Source organism: Emys orbicularis, chromosome 6 (assembly GCF_028017835.1).
Source record: "Emys orbicularis isolate rEmyOrb1 chromosome 6, rEmyOrb1.hap1, whole genome shotgun sequence".
Classification (NCBI taxonomy): domain Eukaryota; kingdom Metazoa; phylum Chordata; order Testudines; family Emydidae; genus Emys; species Emys orbicularis.
In genome coordinates this window covers 81,741,560-81,765,433 of record NC_088688.1, presented here as the reverse complement: position 1 = coordinate 81,765,433, position 23,874 = coordinate 81,741,560, and the positions used below count along the sequence as shown (strand labels likewise).

Genomic DNA, 23,874 nt, shown 5'->3' with positions numbered 1-23,874 from the left:
TCTGTTGCAAAATAAACAAGGTCATTCTGACTCTGAATGCCAAAAAATTAAAATAAAAAAAAATTGGCTTTATTTCCAAATACAGCAAAACTATTCAGCTAAATTAAAATAAATTCAAGATAACATGAGGGTTTTTCTTGGCAACAGAGAGATGATCCTACCGAACATAAACATTTAAAATACTATTTTTTTAAAAAATTCTGATATATGTATCCAAAACTGTTCATATAAAAATTTTGAAAACCTCAGAGAATAAAACACAAAGGCCATCTAACCAAAACAAGAAAGCATGTCTGGCAGGCAAAAATAAATTAATTTGATTAAATTATATGTAATCTGATAATATTTGGTCTGAAAAAGCATGTGTGTGTGTGTGTGTGTGTGTGTGTATAAATAATGAGATTGCAAAGAGCTGAGAGCCAGCCAGCCTGACAGAGGTCAACTCTTTTGTTGCATTTTTTGCGCATAAAAGTCCCTGCATGTCTCACAGCAGCGTTGATACCACCTCATGTCCTGACAGAGGTTCTTCTCTCGTATCACTCTGCAGTATACAGGCCACTGGTCTCCCAGGCACTTGAATGTTAAAGCAGCTGTGAAACAACAAACAAAAAACACAACTATATATCTATACACTCAAATAGTTCATTTGATACCTAAGGCAGAGTATAATGTTCATTCATTCTATTATTACCTATTACTAAATTGTTAGTAAACAATCAGGTAGTAGAGATGTCCTTAAGGGTGTCTAAAGACTTCTGACACAACCGACCTCCCTGCTAGTGACTCCATTGGGGTCAGGAACCAGGAGGTGGCCTGGGTGAAAGCAAAGGCAGGAGTAACTGATAAGGAAGTGGCCAGCAGGCATGGAAAGAGGGCACTGGGGCACTTTTGAGGGAGGCAGCAGAGAGGAAAGGAAGCTGGGAGGGCACTGGGGCTCTGTCGGTGGGAAGGAATGGGTGGGGTGAAACTTGTTTATTTTTCAACAGAGGAAAAGAATCCTATCTTGGTGACATGCTGCCAATATTTTAACAATTAGAATTTTTGAGGGCCCAGCTAAGTAGACCCAACAGCATGTCACGAATGCCATACACTTACAAGACGGCACAATTTCAAGATAATAATTGCAAAATCGTAAATAAAGCAAATACCTTTTATCTAGAAAAATGGACACTGCAATACATTAGTAATGACTATCCACAGAGAGAGAGAGAGAGAGATTTCAGGAATAGGACGGTATACTTGGCCAGACATGATCATATCATATCTTAATTACTGCAATCTCCTCCTCTCTGGCTTGGACAACTGCAACCTTATCCCCTCAAGTCCATTCAAAATGATGTTGCTAAGATTATTTACCTAGCACTTCCATTAAAACATTATGGCGCTGACTACTGCCTTCACTCTGACAATGTTCCCACCATTCAAAACCATTCTACCTCAAAAATCTTTGCACGTACTCCCTCACAACTGCTTATGAATGCCTCATTAATATCTAAAAAGCCGCTAACTTATTCTCCTTAAAAATCCTTCCTTAAGACTCATCACTCTGTGATGTGTACACAACTCTGTCAGCTGATAATGGTCAGGCAGGTGGTGAGCTCTGGGTACTGCTTACCATACAAAACATGCTCAAAGCACTGTTGCCTCACCCACCCTTCCTCCTCTCCTGTTTGTTCTGTCCACCTGTTCCATCCAGCATGTCGTAACCAAAACTGTAAGCTCTGTGGGGCAGGATCTGACCTTTTACTTCACATCTGTATAGTGCCTAACATAATGAGACCCTGATCCCTAACTGGGGCCTATAGTGTGAAGGCCACTTACTTGAGCACAACCTCAAGGTCAGGGGCCACTTTGCAGGCCCTCCCATCCCTCAGGGTCCTAGAGCCCAGGCTGCAGCCTGAGCCCAGAAATCTACACAGCAATGAAACAGCCCCACAGCCAGAGGCCTGTGAGCCCGAGCTGGCGGGCATGGGCCAGTTGCAGGTTTTTCTTTGTTGTATTAGGGTGACCAGATGTCCCGAGAAAATCAGGACCATCTCGATATTTCAGTGTCTGTTCCGCGTCCCGACCGATCTTTGGTCGGGATGCAATTTGTCCCGATATCCGCCGGCAGCACTGGGTTTTGGTTTTTTTTTTGCTCAGCCGGCAGGACTCGGCTTTTTTGAGTAGATCAGAAGATGTAGCACTGATTCTTGTAATATCAAAGTCAATCTTATCCACTAGGAGTTAGGGCCCATTCCACCAGATGCATAGAGACAATGCTTGCCTTGAGTAGATCTGCCATTTGGGCTTCCAGTCATATTGTTACTAGGCAGTATAGGCACCCATGCTTCTTCAGATATAGCTTTTGATATCTGTTCTGGTTTCTGTTCTCCTTCCCCCCTCTCCTCCGCCCCTGCAATGGAAGGAGAGCTACATGGATCTTATCTAATTTGAGCCTAACCTTGTCACCTCAAGGAATACCTAATTTAGTGTTTCTTTGGACTAGGTCCATCTGTAATGCCCTACTAACTGTTTTTCTATTCTAATGTTATTTGCACATTTAATTATATTTATTATATATTTGTATTTTAATACTGCGGAGGCCCTGTAACAGGGTGGCTTGCTCCTTAAGGGCTGGAAGGCTGAGGCTAGCCAACTCTCGTTACTAAAGAGGCACACCTGGGCTGGATCAGGGAATTCCTCATAAATAGCATCAGGAAGCTGCAGGGTGTGGCTAACAGAATGAAGCCAGGGCCAGAGCTCCAGCCAGAAAGGTGGAGCAGACAGGGATAGAGCAAGAGCTCTGTAGGTATGTCTATACAACAATAGGGTGACCAGATGAGGGGAAGAAAATATCGGGACACATGGGGGGGAGGTGCCCGCCGGCACAGCAAAAAAAAAAAAAAAAAGCCGAGTCCTGCCGGCAGAGCAAAAAAAAACAAACCAACAATATGACTGGAAGCCCAAATGGCAGATCTACTCAAGGCAAGCATTGTCTCTATGCATCTGGTGGAATGGGCCCTAACTCCTAGTGGATAAGGTTGACTTTGATATTACAAGCATCAGTGCTACATCTTCTGATCTACTCAGATAACTCAGCCTTATGGGCCTCACTACCTCACTTTGGTCCTTCAAATAAAGTAAAAACATTTCAAATCAACCTGAAATTTCTATGTTGCATATTTATGTAAAGTAGAACTTAGTGGCCTGTCTCACATCTGAGGCAGGGAGATGCCTCTGTCTCACTGGATGGAAAAAGTGTTCTGATGTTGGTGGAGATCAGTTGGGCAATTGTGCACAAAGACAGATAAAACATGAAGAACAATTTTGTCCTTATGAAATACTATATAAGGTCTGTAAGCCTCAGCTGTCATCTCAGTCATCCAGCAAGCCGAGACAATGGCCACTACACAAAATGCTATAAGGGTTCCAACTTCAAAGGAGAATACCCTTCATTAGCTCAAAGGGAGGATTACAGACAGTTTATGACATTAGATTTGCTTTCCATGCAGGAATAATCTATTGACAGGAGGGTTTATCCTAACAAGGGCTCTGAAAAAATCACCGGGAAAAGATGTACTATAGCAGATCTTTGAATATATCCCAATCATGCTCAAGGCTCAGACTGATATTCTAAGGAGCTGATGGTAAGACCCTTATCAAAACTCCACTAGGGATTTTACTTGGAGGATAATTGGTATGGTTAACAGATCTCTCTCTACACCAGTCGTAGAATTTGTTCCAGGCTCTCTAATAGGAAACAGAGTTTGAGAAACTTTTGGATTTTAAAATGGTCCCAGTGAGTTTGTCTCTGACCCCTTTATGTTGAAGATTTAATCTCTGATGTTCTACACAATCATGGACAAATGTAGTGATCTGGGTGAAAGACTGGCAGAAGGAACCATTTGTACACGCTCCTTAAACCAGGGCCTTCTTGGTCCTTTAAGGACCATGAGAATGTTGTTTAGAAAACTTTGCCGAACTAAACTTTTTATAGAGTTGAGAAAATATATAAATGTGTGGTGCAATTAACCAGAAAAATAACTGGTTTGAAATAAATTTCTAACACCAATATAATGATATTTACATTTTGATGTTTAGTAATAATAATAAGATAGAATACCACATCACATCCCCTTCATGGATACCAGTGTGCTTTACAAACATTTATGAATTAAGTTTCATGAAACCCCTGCAAACTATTTTTATCTTCAATTTACATATGGGGAAACACAGCCACAGAGATGTTAAAATGACATGCCTAAAGTGACACATAATTCTACAGGAGATATAAGGATAGAATCTAGATCACCTAAATCCCAGCCTTGTGCTTTTAATCACAGGACCATCATTTTCCTTCATAAGGAAAGACAGAAAAAGATAACTTCTGCACTGTCATATGGCTTTTTTCCAGCTTACCTAACCTGGGTGATGTGATCGTATTTACGTTAATTTTCTCGTTGCAGGGTTGAAGATGGCAGGGTCTGTATGCTGCAGGCTTTTCTGAGGAAAAACATTCATTGCCATGTCTTCCTGTGATCTTGTGCATGCATTGGATTACTCGGGACTGCATTCCTTTGCCACAGGTAATGGAACACTACAACAGATGGAAGAAAGGCATGTGTCAGAATTCTGTTTTTTCCTGTAAAAACTTGGAGTGAAATCCTGATCCAATGGAAGTTTTGACCTCAGCGGGGCTTGGATTTCAGGCAGATTCATGGTTTCATAAATTAAAATTGATTTAAAACAAGTAAACTAGAAAATATGGTAGTGTCTAATACTTACGGCAGCAATTCCCAACCTATGGATTATAGCTCTTCCCCTACCCCAAAAAATCTATAAAACCTTGCCAGGATTGGGCATTGGTTCCATCTACCTGTTACAATCAGGAACACACACATCTTGAAGCACCAGTGGTGAAAAAGCAAAGCAAAAGAAGCCTCTGAGCTCCAAGGCCTGCTCTCCCATACCTATTTCTGAATTTTCCCTCGGGAGGCAACAAAAAGAGAATGGGTGGAGCAACAGCATATGCTCACAGAAACTGGAGAGGAGGAGGAGTGGACGATGATGATCCTGCCATATTCCCAACCCCACTGCTAAATTGCTCCCCTCAATGAGCAGAGTGGATGGCGATTCTTTTTAAGTTTGTCTTCTGGTTTCTTCAAAGACCCATCAGCCTGAAATGCTTCTTCTCAGCTCCTGCAAGGATTAAGGCACCCTAATAGATACTTTCTTCCTTCCCATACTCAAGGGATCTATGCAAAGGGAAAGTGTGAAGAGGAACAGAGAAAAGGGGAGAGAAACAGAGAGAGGAGAGAAGGTTTTGTGGGAAGATGCTGAGGAAAAAGGGAGAGATTCAGAAGGGAAGGAGAGACCTAGAAGAGCAGTAACAAGAAAATAAGAATGAAAAATTGAAATCAAACCCCACTAAAATACACAGAAAAGGGGAAGATAAACAGAAGAAGTTGGGTCAGGGAGAAAGAATAGGCAAACAACAGGAGAGATGTGGCAACCATATATGCGGCACAAACTCACAATAAGAGGGGACTCCAACCCAAAAAGAGAGGAAGTCAAGGACAGAAGAGCTTCATCCACACTAAATGTAGCATGCCTTTTCATGTGTATAATCCTGCAACAGGCCATGATGAAGTTCTCACATCTACAGAGACAAATCTCCATGGGTATAATATGGAATCTATAGAAGTGGTGCCAACAGAACATGACCATGGCTGTAGATAGGCAACTTATGTACTCTTCAAGTGGCACCTGTACTGTAGGAAGTCATTCCTTTGTGCCAAGATATATAACAGTAAAGCAAACATCACTGGAGCTCTGCATGAAGGTAATTTCACGTTAGCAACTGACACTATACTGTAAAATTGTACACTCGGTAAATTAGTTATAGTTTTAGACTTTAAGACCAGAAAGAACCACCAGATTATCTAGTCTGACCTCCTGTATATCACACGCCACCAACCAATTAAGTGACAAACCTTTGGATCCTAATCAAGACTAGGCAATGGTTGAAAGTAGGACAAACACAACCAGAGAGAGAGAGAGCCTGAACAGTTGTTCTCTCTCGGATACCCACCAGAACCATGTAATACATTGGGTGTGATTAAAAGCAAGAATAGATGACTCCTAGCACACATAGGCAGCAGACAGACATTCTTCAGCACAGTTGAGTGTGATTATTATGGTCCCAAACCTGAACACATCCTTTAACAAAGTACTGGCCAGATCAAGTAAGAATCATGTGATACAGCACATACTTTTCATGCTGATGGACTGTGGAAATGTTAATTTGCCACCCCATGGATGTCCCTGATTGATCAGCTCAACTGAGTTAGCCTGACATTATATTAGCATGGACCACTTTCTACATTTGAGAAGAAATAGATGTGCCAGCTGGTCATGGAGTGGGTGGAGCTTTGCCAAAACACTTATCTTAAATTCCATAGGAAGTGTGGAAAAAACGTTTCAGGCTTTAGAATCAAGATTAGGCTCCATGGCAGCTAAATCTTATCAAAATGACCTGATGCACGCAAGTACATTACACCACACAATCAAACTTGCACAAAGAACTGACAGTGTAGTCAGAACCCAATCAGCCTTGCCATTTTACTGTTGCCAAGGTGAATGGTGTCAGAAAAAAATAGTACAGTAACAGTAGCTTTCTTTTTCCATAAAAATGATTGTGAAATAAAATCCTGGAAGGCAAACTAGGGCAGTGCCTCACAGATGGACATGAAATCTAATCTGAACTTGTGAAACACGCCCTTCCTCCTTTGCTGACTTTATGTTTATAGAATCTCATGAGACACATGTACATTAATTATCTAGTCACATATGTGCCATTGTTTTAAGTGTAATTTCATAGCAAAATAATGATACAGCATTGCCATTTGTTCCCGCTCTGCTAGATCTAGATCTATTTCATCCATTTTTTGCAGTTATATACTTTATTAAATGTTTTGCAACAGAAAATCACTTGATATGTTTCTCTTGTAAATGGATGTCAGGGGCTCTGGTACTTTGTGTTCATGTAGATAAAAGACACACATGGCCTGTACAACATTTTTATTTAAATCTTAATTTCTTGAACAAGTTGCTATATGTTTCAGATACCTTATTTAACATGCCCTGGATCTATCAACGCCAGTCTTTGGAGCAGAAATCCAAACTTGGTGGCTTGAGCTCAACTGTACTGATAATGCACCTGACACTGCCATGCACTTTGTGCAGTCATGTACGGACAACAGTACTATTCTGATTTGGTACACTAGGCACAGGTGTAAATTACTTCACAAGATACAAGGCAGTGGAAAAATCAGACAACAAATCTAGATATGACAAACATTCAAGTTAGCAACGTAGCACAGTTCTCTATTTCTGCAGGCCTGTTTGCTATGGTAAAGAAGCTACAATAGTACTGTGAAAAATGAGGGAAATATGTGGGTTTTGTGTTTTGTTTTATAAATAGCATTTGCAGCTATGTGATATTAACTTGCCTGTCTGAGTAGAGTTAAATCAAAGGAGGCTGTTACAAAAAATGGCAAAGATAAGATAATATAGAAAGTGCCAAGGGTCCTTAGGGGAAACAACAGGGGAGCTATTAACTAGGGAAATGTACCCCTATGTGGCTTCAACTGGGCTAGAAAAAATTATTCTCCCAAGTCCAAACCTAGGATCACAGAGGATAGTAAAAACTTAAAGATGCTGATCTAGGGAAGAGACAGGGTTGAGTGGGCTGTCAGCAGTGGGTGGAGGTGAGTCTCTAACAGAGAATAACACAGAGAGCATGCTGCAGCAGTGCAGGGTATGTTTCCCACCCAAGAGATGACAGTAACTGTATGAATGGGACTTACCAAAGTTTGTAAGAAGAGATTAAGGGGAGATATGAATATAGAACTTTATTTTGTTTACCCTTTGCTTTCCCTGCTATGTACCTGTGGATGAATAAATAATTCTTTGTTTTGAAGGAGCTATTTTCGAGTTACTTAATCAGCCACTGTCACAGGCTGCTAGAAGAAAAGGTCTTACAGGTGCTGTCACCATTGGGCCTGTCCTGTAAACATAGTTAGGAAGTAGGGGGCTGCCACCCAGAGATCCAATTCCAGAGTGGTTGAACCTCAGGTTTCCACTAGGGCTGTCAATTAATTGCAGTTAACTCACATGATTAACTCAAAAATATTAATCACGATTAAAAAATTAATCGTGATTAATTGCAGTTTTAATCGCACTGTTAAGCAATAGACTATTAAATGAAATTTATTAAATATTTTGGCTGTTTTTCTACCTTTTCAAATATAATGATTTCAATTACAACACAGAATACAAAGTGTACTGTGCTCACTTTATATTATTGTATTACAAATATTTGCACTGTAAAAATGGTAAACAAAAGAAATAGTATTTTTCAGTTCACCTCATACAATACCGTAATGCAATCTCTTTATCATGAAAGTTCAATTTACAAATGTAGATTTTTTTTTAACATAACTGCACTCAAAAACAAAACAATGTAAAACTTTAGAGCCTACAAGTCCACTCAGTCCTACTTCTGGTTCAGCCAATCACTAAGACAAATACGTTTGTTTACATTTATGGGAGATAATGCTGCTGGCTTTATATTTACAATGTCATAGGAGTTCATACTTTTGTAGCCTGCATTACAAGTATTTACGTGGCAGATACGCTAAACATTCGTATACCCCTTCATGCTTCGGCCACCATTGTAGAGGACATGCTTCCATGCTGATGAAGCGTGTTAAAAAAATGTGTTAATTAAATTTGTAACAGAACTCTTTGAGGGAGAACTGTATGTCTCCTGTTCTGTTTTACCCACATTCTGCCATATATTTCAAGTTATAGCAGTCTCAGATGATGACCCAACACATGTTTGTTTTAAGAACACTTTCATTGCAGATTTGACAAAATGCAAAGAAGATAATGTAAGATTTCTAAAGATAGCTACAGCACTCAACCCAAGATTTAAGAATCTGAAGTGCCTTCCAAAGTATGAGAGGGACTAGGTGTGGTGCATGCTTTCAGAAGTCTTAAAAGAGTAACACTCCAATGTGGAAACTACACCACCAAACCTGAACCACCAAAAAAGAAAATCAACCTTATGCTTGTGGCATCTGACTCAGATGATGAAAATGAACGTGCGTCAGTCCGTGCTACTTTGGATCGTTATCGAGCAGAACCTGTCATCAGCATGGATGCATGTCCTCTGGAATGGTGGTTGAAGCATGAAGGGACATATGAATCTTTAGGGCATTTGGCACGTAAATATCTTGTGATGATGGCTATAATGCTGCCATGTGAATGCCTGTTCTCAATTTCAGGTGACATTGTAAACAAGAAGGGGGCAGCATTATCTCCTGCAAATGTAAACAAACTTGTTTGTCTGAGCGATTGGCTGAACAAGAAGTAGGACTGAATGGACTTGTAGGTTCTAAAGTTTTAAATTGTTTCGGTTTTGACAGCAGTTATGTAACAAAAAAAAATCTACATTTGTAAGTTGCACTTTCACGATAAAGAGATTGCACTACAGTACTTGTATGAGGTGAATTGAAAAATACTATTTCTTTTATTTATCATTTTGAATGCAGGGGTTTTTTTTTACATAATTCTACATTTGTAAATTCAATTTTCATGATAAAGAGATTGCACTACAGTACTTGCAATGGGGGAATTGAAAAATATTATTTCTTTTGTGTTTTACAGTGCAAATATTTGTAATAAAAATAAATATAAACTGAGCACTGTACACTTTGTATTCTGTGTTGTAACTGAAATCAATATATTTGAAAATGTAGAAAACATCCAAAAATATTTAACTAAATGGTATTCTATTATTGTTTAACAGCGCAATTAAGGGAAGGGAGTTCTGAACCTTAACTTTCACTTTCTGTTATGACAGTGGTACCTCTGTGTTTTATCTGCAGTTGTTGCAGCCTTGAGGTATTCCCGCCATACTCAGGAATGCCTGAGTCAGATGAGAAAGAAGAGGACTCAGTATGACATGTTTAGCAAGATCCTGTAAGCCAGTGTGACATCAGACCTTGAACAGAGGGCCTGGAGGATTAGTACTGCAAACCATATGAAGAAAGAAAGCAGACAGGAGAAAGGCCCAGGAGTTGGAGAGGGAGATGCAGGGATGGGGGGAAGCAGTAGATTTTGACTTTAGTAAGGGTTTTGTTACTATCTCACATGACTTTCTCATAAACAAGCTAGGGAAATGCAACCTAGATGGAGCTACTGTAAGGTGGGTGCAAAACTGGTTGGAAAACTGTTCCCAGAAAGTAGTTATTAGTGGTTCACAGTCATGCTGGAAGGGCATAACGAGTGGGGTCAGTTCTGGATCCGGTTCTGTTCAATATCTTCATCAATGATTGAGATAATGGCATAGAGAGTATGCTTATAAAGTTTGCAAAGAATACCAGGCTGGGAGGGGATGTAGTGCTTTGGAGGACAGGATTAAAATTATTTAATTAAATAAGATCCCACTTATGACTATCAATATCTTCCATGCTAATTTGTTAGGCAATGAATATAATCAGAAAATCTATGCAGTCAAAATCATTAATGAAATAATTAAACTAAGTATATATAAAACAGCCCTACTCCCACCAATTCCTTAGTAAAGTCTGGAGGTTCAGCAGGTGTCCTCTGTAAATCCTAATTTAATTTCAACCTACTCTTCATTACTATGTACTGGGGAATGCTCTCTCACTGATTTTTTCCCCCGCCAAAAAAGAATGTCACACTTGCACACACTGTAGTTCATTTTTGTGCTGTTCTAGTTATTTCTTACTTCTGACTGTTCAGGTGACCTACATTTTGAGGCCATGTAGCTGATTAGCAAAAATTCCCGTAGGACAACTGTGTTTGTAGGTTTAGACTAAATGCTCTAATATGCAGCCAGAGTTTTTTTATGTGGCTGTTAATCTGGCAGTTTTGGACACAGTCCTAAAGGTACTGTAAAACCATTCAAGCTGCAAGTCATGTAAAACATTCCTGTTAAAGCCTCTACAAAAAAATTCCTGGATAAATATAGTGAAAAGCTATTTTTAAAGTTTTTTTTCATGAAAACTACACATTCTATATGAATACTTGCCTACCTTTGAACTTCTTTTAAACATAATTTCAGGGACTGAAATCTAGCCGTTAAATATAACAATCCTTACACTTGGCATGCACAAGGATTACCCGAGACTCCTTCTTTCTGTTTCCTGCCAAAGATATATATTTTGGAGAGAATACGTATTACCATGGCCAACAGCTGAGAAAGGTGCTGTAATGCCTTAGTTGTTTCCAGCTGGCTTCAGTAAGAAGTAGGAATTCCTAAATTAAGGGAAAAATTGTAACTGGCGGTCAGTAACGGTCAAAATGTGTCTCTCAGCCAAAATAATAGGCAATCATTACAGGATCTGATACAATCTACAATAAGAAGCGCCAATTTGTGACAATGTTAACAGAATTGACTTGGACAATTTGTCTTCAAGAATAAATAGACTGCTCAAAAAGGCGTTTTACAAGTCTAAGTAACATTCAAAGTGGAGAGAGATGTTCTTATAAGGAAACTCAATGATGAGTTCTACTGGAAATTACTAGCACAGCATTCCTAATCATTTATGTATAGGTTTGTCAGTTCCAGCATTCAAGGAGTTTCAACCTTTTAATAAAGTGAGTGTGAAACAAGCATACTGAAGAATCAAAAATTGATAACAGTGCATAAGTTTTGAAGGTTTGCAATATTTTTTGTTCACTTTGCATTTTTAATGTAGTTTGGTTTTGAGGGCTGGTATTAGATCATACAGTGTACTTGTTTGTATAAATGGTTTTGTTTAAATGAGGTTAAAAATATCCACAAAAGTTGTTCATCAAGCTAGTCAGCTTTTGCTATAGCTGTTTATGTCCCAAACCATATCTACTTTATTTGTACCGATATTTGTGTATCAATTAATCACAGGGAAGGTGGAATAATGAATACAAATAAATGATGCAGTCTGAGTTCCTTCATGCCTCAATTGTAGGAAGATCTTTGCCACACTCAATTCTAACACACCCATCACCTCAGTATCAAGATGCCAAGTACCTGCATTAAGTTTAGCTGTGAAAATCCTGTTTTGGCCCCTTCCTATTTTTAACCACATTTACTTGGATTTTTAATTGTTTCCCTTCCCTTTTCTTTTTCACTATATTTCCTGTTTTTCATTAGTGCAAGACGACTGCTGCAGAGAAGTGTCTTCTGTATTGTAGCCAGACTTTGGGCTCCATCTTATCTTGGTAAGTCATACTATAGATGCAGCCTATCATGGAATAACCCTCAGCCCCTGCTTTTGAGAGTTTGAACCTAGGCTCCATCAGTGTTAGCATTCCCATGGAGAAAAGCTGTCTTAGTTGTTTGTGGATAAAAAGTTGGCCTTTAAAATAGACGAGCACTATTCCACTATGGGATTTAAATATTATGACCAGTACTTGGAACTGTCTTCGGTACCAAGTGGAGACCCAGTGGAGAGTATGATATGTTTGTTATGTTTTTCTTTTTCAAGAGCCATGCTGCTGTATTCTGCATAAGCTGGAGCTTCATTGTGTAATGTAACTTTATTCAGTCTGAAACAGAGTGAATTATAGTAATGAGCTAGGAGGTGAAAAACATATGGATCTCAGTAGCTAGGATCTCATGTGAGAGGTACTCTCCTGGCAAGATGAAAGTGAAAGCTATGCTTGGCATTATTGTTATGTGTGTATCTAGAAATGAGTTCAATAGGATCTTGAGGCTTTGCATTTTGTTGATAATCAGAGGATGTAAGAGCTCAAACCAGGAGTAAGGTCAATAACCTTGCTAGTTCATTAATATGTTTCCCTCTGTGCACCCAAATCACCTTCATCTTCCTTAGAATCATAGAATATCAGGGTTGGATGGGACCTCAGGAGGTCATCTAGTCCAACCCCCTGCTCAAAGCAGGACCAATCCCCAGACAGATTTTTGCCCCAGATCCCTAAATGGCCCCCCCTTAAGGATTGAACTCACAACCCTGGGTTTAGCAGGCCAATGCTCAAACCACTGAGCTATCCCTTCCCCCTGGGAGAGGGGTTAGGGGTTCTTCATTCCCTGGGTCTCCTAAAATGAGCTTTTGGTTAGCAAAACAGGAGAATGCCCCCTCAGTAGACTGCCCCCAACCACCATTCTCACCCAAGCCTTTCTTCCTGCAGACCGCCTGAGATCTATATGAAAGAAAGAAAGAGGAACAGGGAAACATTCCCCCATTCCCATGGATCTCCTGAGGTATGCAAGGGGGATACCCCCAAAGAGTCTCTAGAGGCATAATAAGCTTATTGAGTTCATCCTCTGTGACAGGAAATCAAAGCAGTCAGGGGTCTGCTGTAAGTTTTGCCATCTGGCTATTGTTTCCAAAGGGACCACATGTCAGATAGGGATAGCTGATGCACAGTGTATTTTAGTCACCCCCAAACTCCTGAACTGCACTCTGCACCATGGAGTGCAGAGAGGAAAATGTAAGAGCTGGCTATACTACGCATGGGGATTCCCCCATAGATAGCTTCTATTCCCTTAGCACCTGTCTAAGCAGGACTAAAAGGAGGAAAACAGGGCAGAGAATTTGTCCCACATTATTGATTGTGGTGTCTTGATCTTTTGGACATACTATGTTTAGCCCACAAACTGAAAAGTTTGGACATTGCAGCCCTAGGAGGACCTGATGGAACAGAGCTCCGCTCCAGTGGACCATAGGACCTTTAAAAAAAGGGAGAATTACCCCACAAAAAATAGATATGGTTACAGGCATATTACCTTTCAAGAATATTAAGAGTTGAGGGAAGAAACCCAAACAAACATTAAAATCTCAGGAAGTTTAGAGAAAGTGTTGCACTTCAGTAAGATACCACAAAGTCCCACCTAAATAACCATTGCAATCTTAACTCCACCCCACAGAGCAAACAAATTCATACTGTAAAAAAGCAAGAAAAGGAATCAGACTTCCCTCATATTAAAAGGTCTTCAGGTAGTGCATGTAAAATGGCGGTACTGCTACAGGAATTGTAATAAACTTTATTTCCGAATGCACTACATTGCAGCTTCACTTTACATCTAAACGAGGATCTTGGGACTGGCAAGCCCTAGAATAAGTTGGTTTACATGGGCCTTGGTTTTGGTGGACTGGTCATGTCCTAGAGAGTTAGGGAGGTTCTAGATGCAAGCCTCCAGGGGTTGCAGGAAGGCAGTCTGGATTGGCTACTTCCTGTCCTTTTCCATCTTTGCAGCTGCAGTACAGATTACCCATCAGGAGTGATCTTGTATGGTTTGCTAGTTGAATGTGTTAAATAAAGCTGCAGCTACTTTGCTAAACATTGCAGAAACATCTCCATCTTCATTTGCTTCATGCTATCTGTTAAGTCTAGATGTTGCCAGACAGCACTGAATAAACGCTACAACAGCTAGGCTCCTCCTTTCCTGTAGCAAAGGAAATTGATAGGACTCAAAGACACCCCACCATTTTTATTTAAAATGAATTAATTAAATGTAGTAGGGGCACAAAATTAGTCAATTAAGTTTCACTCACTCACTCACTCAAAAATCCTAAGGGTGGACCTCACTTGGAGAGAACTCACAGAAGACATCAAAAAAATAAAGTGCATGGGTCAGTGAGAAGGAGAGAAGGGGGCCAATTGTGTGTGATGGGGGCTGATTCTTGGATCTTTGGGTTCAGCAGAGTTTCTTTATAAAAATCCCACAAATGGACATATCAAGGTTCATAAAGCCCTGAAGTTAAGATATACCTTGTCTAAGGGCTTGTCTACATGATGCAGTCAAGCACATTAGAGAGGCGTCATCTGTAGTGTGCTCTAATATACTGCCTTCTAACTGCCCCATGAGACCTTGCTGGCATGAACTAAAAGGTACCTATCTCACATTATCCTGCACATAGTCAGGACTATGTTAATGCGAAGTAGGTACCATTTAGTTCATGCCAGCACAGTCTACGCCTCTCTAATGTGCTTTACAGCATTGTGCAAACAAGCCCTAAAAACGTATTACAGTCAGGGAAATGAGGAATCACAGCTGAACAGGCACTTTTGGAAGATGGTATTGGTGATCTATTACAGTTTCACTTCTCAAGTTCTTCTATCACCTTTTTATTTGACATCTCTATCTCTGACTAGGCCTCAGCTTCAATATCTGTAAGCAATAACCTTAGGATAGGTATTTCCCTATTATCCTGTCTGGTGAAGATCAATGCAAAGGAATGATTTAGCTTAGTTGGACTTAACTTCTTTGATTTGCACCCTGATGCTCTTGTGGATGCAAGTATTCATCTGCAGGCTTTTATTACTGATGTACTTAAAATATCTTTGAAATATTTCTCTTACTATACTTGTCTATTTGCTTTTAGAATTTTCCCCAAGCCTTCTTGTAACAGGATGGCTTGCCCCTTAAGGTCTGGAGGGCCTGGAACCCTGATTACTATATGATTAGCTGTTTTCCCTAGAAAGGGCAGCAGGGAGCTTCAGGAAAAGGTATGTTCAGGAAACTGCAATGAGTGAGAATGGCTCTTGCAGTGAAGACACTGACACCAGGGGCTTTTGGGGCCAGAGCCCCGGGAGCAGGAGGCCTCCGAGAGAGACTTTGAGTTTGGGCCTGGAAGCCAAAGTCAGAAGGCTGAGCGCCATCTAGGAAGAGTAGGGAGGACTGGCTGAGAGAACAGTCTGAGATAGAAAAAGAACTCTGGTGATGAGAAGACACTAGAGCTAAGTATGAACTTTTGTGTGGTGATAGTCTTGTATTTTAGGACCCTGAGGATTGTTAAGAAACTGTTCCTGTTAATAAACCAGCCCCAGGTAAGGGTGGTGGTAACCTAGAAAATAATTGTTTCTGTTAATAAACCAACCTCAGGTAGGGGTAGAGGGTGTTAACTGAGAAAACCTGTGTGCAGTTCTCAAGGAGCCCTGAAGTGGGAGAGAATCAGAGGCAGAGTGCCACAGAGTGACCTCTGGCCATGAGGGGGTGCTTGGCAAGCGACTGACCCTGCTACACTTCCTAAACTACATTCCGTCAAAATTATTTTCTATTATATTATAGTTTGGACTGGACTTCTTTTAAAAAAATATTTTTTGATCTAAACACAGACTTGTACCTGCTGTTTAACCACACTTTCCCCCTGTCTTCCACTTTGTATTTTGCTTTGTTTGGTAACTATAATAAGGTATTCTTTAACAGCCTTCATGCTGGTTCTAATTTCCTATCTTTTCCCTTTAGGCTATTTCTAATTCCCTTCTTTTTAAAAAAAGGCAATTTCTTGAACTTTAATATCACAGTGCTATTTAATTGTATGATTTCCCCCCCGCTGCAAAGATGTCAAAATTAATTATACTGTAGCCTCTGGCCACTCAGTGGCTCACCCACACTTCCTGAAACAACTTGTGTGTGTTACACAGTACAAGAGTAGCCTTTCTTCTTGTAGGTCTAGAACAAGCTAGTCCAAGAACTAACCTTTTAAAGTATCTTGCATCTCCAATAGTTTTCTTGATATGACCTTCACAGCTTGTATATAAGTAGTTGAAGTAACCCCCTTTTTAAAAAAAACTATTTTAGTTTTTTTTTCTTTTTTTGACATCCCAATTTCTCTCAAAATTCAGACTTTGCAATCATTTATATAATTCAAGCATACAGTATTTTTAAAAAGCCAATGTAATACTATTATTAAAAATAACTATCCTATTCTATATTTTCATGAAAATTGTATTTGTTCTTTGTATGTTTCTTAGTGCTTAGTATATGTGATGGCACTATGTATACATTCAAACTATGCATGATGCTTTCTACCAGAAGTTCCACAATCACACACCTTTATTTTATTCTTCAACTAGAAACTTACAAGAAAACTAAGTCTACCATCAATAGAAGGGTCAGAACAGGATCTTTAGTTTGAAGTACTAGAACATTATATTAAAAGGGCAATTATGGGTTGTGAGGTACTAAAATAAACATTATGTAGATATTTAATGTTTGAAGAGGAGACAAGATGTCATACTAACGTACAAATGTGGTCACAGTTTAGTATTTACACGTATCTGCAGTGGATCATGAGGAGAAGATTAGCTACGAGGAAGTTAAAATTCATCCCATAAAGTAAAGCTACTCCGGGCTATATTTCTTGATGCTTGTTCGAGGTTTGATTTTTGGAACAGGAGAATGCGTGTAAATTTCTTGGTGTTCTTCTTTTCTTTTGTTTTTTTTAAACAATACTGTGAAGGGATCTACAAACCCCACACAAAACACAGGCAGGCAGGGGTTGAGAATCCTGTCTTTTTCCTACAAACAGCAAAACCAGCCCCCGCTCCCCCAGCTTAGCTGTGAGAAAGGTCATTTACGGAGAGACACATCTCAGCTGCTGCAGCAAACAAGCCCAAGTATAAAGAGGGAGAAACAGGAAGAAAGAGGGAGAAACAGGAAGAAAGAGGGCAGAAGAACTTGTGATTCCAAGAGAGCAACACGTCCCTGCCAGACAAGCTAGCACTAGGGTGTCTCTGAGCTGCTTAGATTCCAAGAGAAGAAGACAGGGACAAAAACTCTTAGGACCAATGGCTTTCTTTTAAGCCACCTCTGCCTGGGTCAAGGAGTGACCCAGGCTGTTCAAACTAGCACACTGCCCAAGGCGGTATTCCTGGCTGCTGACGTGGTACCAGAAATGGGATTTTTAGTCCCTGAAAGGGTGGAAATAAACAAACAAAAATCCCCATAGAAGTGAATCAGCTCCTACAGTGGCTAGTCTATTTGTAATCACAGCAACAGTAGTGACTACAGCAGCTGTTCAAGCAGATGACAATGCACTAACAGTTACTATAATATACAACTGACCTGCTGTCTTTAAAAAGCCGCTCAAATCCCTCAATGTCAGGAGACAAACCTCTTGAGATTCAGGGAATGCCCTTGGCCCTGACGCTTCTCAAGATGATAGCAGATGACGACACAGACTCCTTCCACGTAACCTTTGAGAAAGTAGCAACAGCATCATAATGGCCCCTAGAGAAGTGGGCCATCAGGCTAGCTGTCTTGTTGACGGGGGAAGGTCAGGCAGCATACCAAGGTCTTGATGGAATGGCTGCCCAAGACTAAACTGATTAAGCTATATTGGATTGATTAGGCATAACTTACCGTCAGCACTTCCAGAATGAGAGTACAATCCCAAGGCCAGGCCTCAAATGATGGCCTAGAAGCTGAAGGGCTTCTGCTGGTGCTGATTAAAGCTGGAAACTGGACAAGACCCCAGGCTGGGGAGCTGATCATCCTCAAGCAGTTCATACAGATCCTCCTACTGGAAGGTTGAGATTGGGTCTGCAGACACCAGCTGGAAAAGCTGTAGGAAGCTACCTGCCTCATGCTCCTGAGAGGCCAACGGAGAGGAACCATAGACCACTATGAACAGCAAGGAGGAGAAATGTGCATCCAGGGAGAGAAGGGAATTACATTGGATGAGTCCCAAGAAGGCCTTAGCACATGCCTGTGCATCAGGAAGAGCCCACAGTCTGTGACCCTCCTAAGGCCCTCCTAGATAACAGATGAATACCCCCAACATGCAAAAGGACCTTTGCTAGCCACCTGCCCAGGCACAGGGACACCCTAAATCTTCACAGGAGGAGATCAACCAAAGTAGCGGGCTGCGACAGGATGCAGTTGTCTGTTTCTCCTGTGGCCAACTAGGGCATATGTATATGGAATGCCCATACAAGGAATGTGCTTTTGGTCATGCATATGGCAAAAAATAGGGCCTGGAGAAGGGGCCCAGGAAAACTTATGGTACGGTAAAAGTCAATGACAAGGAAACTCTGGTCCTTGTAGACTTTGGTGGTGTCCAGACATTCATCTGAGAACTAGTGGAAGCAGAGTGGCTACCTACAATAGGAGAAATTTGCATACAATGCATCCACAGATATGTCAGACACTATCCAAGCACCACAGTGCAACTGAATGTTGTGGCATACAAGAGCCTCTGAAGGTGTGTGTGTCCCCCCACACCTACCCTTTCTGGTAATAATATTGGCTATGCTTTCCTGAGCTGCTGCTAAAGCTTCCTGCAGGTCCTACCCCTGAGGATGCTAGCCTGTGGGATAACATGGAGAACCTTTTTTCTAGATATTTTTCTACTGATTCTGGAACAAGAAATCTTGGCAGGAGAGGTGAATAGAAAGAAAGGAACGACAAGAAGTGAATGAAGCCACTGCAGCCATAGGTGTAGCAGAGCACTCAGACCCAGGAACTAGCCAAATCAGAGAAGAGGACTATGAGAAACATTCTCTACAAGCTTGGTGGGAGACCCCCCTGCCATAGTTCAACGCTGAGATGCTGACTGTCTTCTTAGACTTTTGACTGGAATAAAAAACTGACCAGACTTTGGACCGAGTACTTGAGCAGATGGCTGTGATTAATGACAAGGAAATAGAACCCCAGAGGTCATGGTAATATCCACATTTTGCCCTCAAGACAGACCTTTTATACTAGGTAGATCAAGACCAGCAGATGAAGGAGGTTCAAACACAATTCCTGGTGCCTAGAATATATTTCTGCAAACTCCTTGACTTGGCATATGCCATACCCTGTAAAGGTTATTGGGGAAAAGACAAAACTAGTTCCAGAATTTTGGCACTTTTTTGTGGCCTGGTATCCACAAAGTGACCAAAGATTTCTGTGCCTTCTGCCCTGAATGCCAACTAGTGGCTTCCAAAGGTATCCCCGGGGCTCCACTAGACATGCCTCAGCACTGCTGTTGCTAATGAGGATGAGAGCTTGAGGTTTCAAGGGAGCAACAACTCGCCAGTCAGACTGCCAGAGGAGCCAGCATTAGGCTGTCTCTGAGCTAGTTAAAGCCTCCCGGATTACAAGGGAAGAAGATGGGGACAAAAGCCCTGAGGACAAAGGGCTTTCTTTTGGTCTCATTTATATTATGTTTATAGACTGCCTTTTTGTTGATTTAATTTAAGCCACCACTGTCTGAGTCAAGGACCGACCCAGACTGTTCAAACTCGGACTTTGCCCAAGGCAGCATCCTTGGCCACTAAAAAATACCCTCTTTTGCCTCACATAGTCGTATCTGACAAAGTTTTGAGGAACAGAGTTTAATTAATGAATACAATGGTTATAGAAATTACAAAACTGAATCATGTAACATACTGTATTTTAACCAAATGAAATACGTCTAATTCTGAGATATACTTTGTGTGACAAAAAAATATAGGCTGTAGCTGTTGACAACATTTTACTGGGTAATTTCTATTGGAAGAAAACCTTTGGCTCACTGGGATCATTAGCTAGATCTCTGAGTCTAATACAGCATTAAAACAACAACTATCATATTCCAAAAATATGACAGTCCGATAAATAACTAGCACGATATCTGTACAGAATATAGAAGGACAATTATATTTCAAATTATAGTCAATACAAAATAAAGTCCATCTGATGTTTCTATCTTTAACATAGTCACCTTAAGATAAACCTTAAGATAAACCATATTGTAATAAATATCTTTAAATTCACATCCACTAATGAAGGGGTTTCTGCTGCTTCTGCTTTACTGCAATCAAAAGTCTGTGTTGATTATACAGGCATTTCTACTTAGATCAGTAACACAGAGTCCAATCACTCCTGTCAATGTCAATTTTAAAAAGTGACAAACTTTAGTAGAGAAAATGGAAGCCAGACTATATAGTTTAAAGTTTCAAGCTATAGTTAGAACTCAGGATGTGGCTCTAGCAGACTGGAAGGGACAGTGTAGGAAATTTGTAAAACTGCCCTGTGATTCAAAATTTCTCTCTCTATATATATATAATGATAATAAGCTCATATATACTACTATTTACATGTTGAAACAAAGATGCATTTTTAAAGATCTCCTATAGAACATTTTTATAATTTCTCTATTTTTCAGTATCCACTCTTATTCTTCTTTTACTAGAGGTGAGTAAAAAATACATAGTACCTTCATGTATTCTCAAAACCCCTATTCCTTGCGGGATCTTATCATGCACTCACATGGCTTCAGCTGTCATCTTTATGCTGATGCCTCCGAAGTTTACCTTTTCACTCCTGCCCTGTTTACCTAGATACTATTCTGTATTTCAGCCTGTCTCCCTTACATAACCGAAGTGAACTCAAACTCCATTGCAAAGAACATTATTTTTGCCTGTTCTGACTATGTCACCTCTTCTTCAAATTTCTCCACTCGCTATCTCTTTTCCATTAAATCAAGTTCAAGCATCTTTTCTAACCTTTACAGATCCGCCTCTTTGTACTTATCTGTTCTCCTTTCCTTTTGCATTGACCTGCCTCTTCTTTTCCATGACAATGCTTGCTTTGACCACCCACTTGCCCACTTCTTCTATGGCTGTCTTTGCACCTTTTTTGATGCTGCTCCCACACACATGGAATGCCCTTCCCAAACTGATCTATAGACAGTATAACCTGTCCTCCTTCAAATCCCTCTTTGATGCCCACTTTCATGAAGCCTAAAAGAAAGAACAGAAAAGTACAGCTGACTCTGACGCTAAGAGTTTTTTCACTATTTAAAAAAAATATATAAAATGTATACAAAGGCAGAGGTGAAAGTAAGCTGGTAGGGTCCGGTACGCTGTGCCGGACCGGACCAGCTTCCCCAGGCCGGCGATTTAAAGAGCCTGGGGCTCCCAGCAGCGTCCAGAGCCCTGGGGCCTTTAAATTGCCACCAGAGCCCCGTTGCCAGAGCCCCGGCGGCAGCCCAGGGCTCCGGCGGTGATTTAAAGGGCCAGAGGCTCCCAGCCGCCGCTACCGCAGCGGAGCCCCGGGCCCTTTAAATTGCCAGAGCCACCCTCGGGCGCTCCCGGCTGCCACCGCTACCCCAGGGCTCGGGGCTCCCAGCCGCCGCTACTGCAGCCGGAGCCCCGGGCCCTTTAAATCTTGATTTAAAGGGCCTGGGGATTTAAAGGCCCCGCCTCTTCCGGTCAAGACCACGCCTCTTCTCACTGAGGCCCCGCCCCCTGCTCAGGACTCCAGAGTACCGGTAAATCCTTTAAGTTACTTTCACCCCTGTACAAAAGGTATATATCTGATTGATTCCTTCTCTGCCACTCTTAGTATGTCACTTGTCATCAGCGGTTCTCAAACTTCATTGCACTGTGACCCTCTTCTGACAACAAAAATTACGACATGACCCCAGGAAGAGGGACCGAAGACCGAGCCTGCCCGAGCCCCACTGCCCTGGGTGGGGGGGCAAAGCTGAAGCCCAAAGGCTTCTGCCCTGGGCAGGGGGCATGTAACCTTAGCCCTGGGTGGTGGGGCTTGGGCTTCAGCCCTGGGCAGTAGAGCTTGGGCTTCAGACTTGCTGGGGCTCAGGGCCAACACCAGCCTTGGTGACCGCATTAAAATGCGGTCACAACCCACTTTGAGGTCCTGACCCACAGTTTGAGAACCCTGTCTTAGATGATAAACCTCTTGGGTCAGAGACTGTGTCTTCCTGTGTGTTTTCTACAGTTCGGAGCACAATCCAGATTGGAACCTTGGGACTCTCTCACAACAAAAATGCATAACAATAAAACCCATTCTCCTTACAGATCCAACAGTTTTGATAGACAACACAGAGCTATGGCCAATTGTTACTTTTGGTTACTACTTTGTCATTCCTGAAAGCCTCAATTTCACTAAGAAGACTTCTAGCAATAATAGAACACCACATGGTAGCTACCAGGGTGGTTTACTAAGATGACAAGTATCAGAGGGGTAGCCGTGTTAGTCTGGATCTGTAAAAGCAGCAAAGAGTCCTGTGGCACCTTATAGACTAACAGACGTATTGGAGCATGAGCTTTCGTGGGTGAATACCCACTTCGTCGGATGCCACAGGACTCTTTGTTACTAAGATGAGACTATCAAAATATCCCACTTACCTGTGATTCTATGCACATATAATATGAAATGGACACACACTTTTAAAATCCTATATAATTCATCTGTGTGCTGTAAATCTCTCTCTTTCTTGTTTTGTAACCCAACATGACACTACATTTATTCCAGGCAGAAACTAATAAAGTAGTTTTGAACTGCTCCATAAGAAAGATTTGTCTAAAACAAATTACGCTAATGTTACATGATAAATTGAAAATGAACAAACAACTCCCACTTTTATTTGATTGTATGGACAGTTTGTGACTTATTTGCTTATTCATCATATCTGAAAATAAAGACATACCTCATTTGTTGGAAACTAACTGTATAATTCAGTTAACATAAAAGTTATTACAATGATGCAAGGGTTATTTTTACTTCTATTATTTCACAAAAGTCACATAATATCTTTCTCCATAAATCTAGTAACAATGTCATATTTTGATATGTGGCCAGTACTGTTCTGTTCCCAGAATTTAAAAGAGCTAATAATTCTGGATTAGGAACCAAAGAACTAAACAAGGCTAATTATTTTCTCAGTACAACTAATCTCCTAAATAATATTACAAGCCCCATAGTTTCTCTTTATATTTCAATTGAATGAGACTAAACCATTTGCATCTATTTGCTATGGAAGCACTCTGCACAGTTTAAAGGCTGAATTTCCTAGGTTCTTGAACAGGTGGCAAAAACAATGCACTTCTCTTTCACTCTTTCCCCTCTGTGCCAAGAACTGTTTCACACAGCAAGTATGAAGGCAGTAGATGTCAAGACTAAATGTTTTCTGACTCCACAAAGGTTTAAAAATTAAAAGACAACTGACCAAATCTGGGCCCATTTTACAAGGCAGTAGAGGATATAGCATCCCTACATTGCTGTATAAACTGGCTGCATATTGGGAGTGGGGCCCTCCTCTCTGCCAGTGATGCCAGCCTTAACTGCCTACTTGT

The 23,874-nt window shown here is 40.9% G+C and overlaps 1 protein-coding gene across 1 annotated transcript in view; it reads right to left on the bottom strand.

Annotated features, from left to right (window-relative positions):
- Window positions 1–438: 438 nt before the first annotated feature.
- Window positions 439–23,874, bottom strand: part of ADAMTS19 (ADAM metallopeptidase with thrombospondin type 1 motif 19) — a 277,558-nt gene continuing 254,122 nt past the window's right edge. The window contains exons 23-24 of the mRNA XM_065405898.1: window positions 4,402–4,579; window positions 439–590 (exon numbers count right to left, since the gene is read on the bottom strand). Coding sequence (XP_065261970.1) covers window positions 439–590; window positions 4,402–4,579 — 330 coding nt within the window. The remainder of the gene's footprint in view (window positions 591–4,401; window positions 4,580–23,874) is intronic.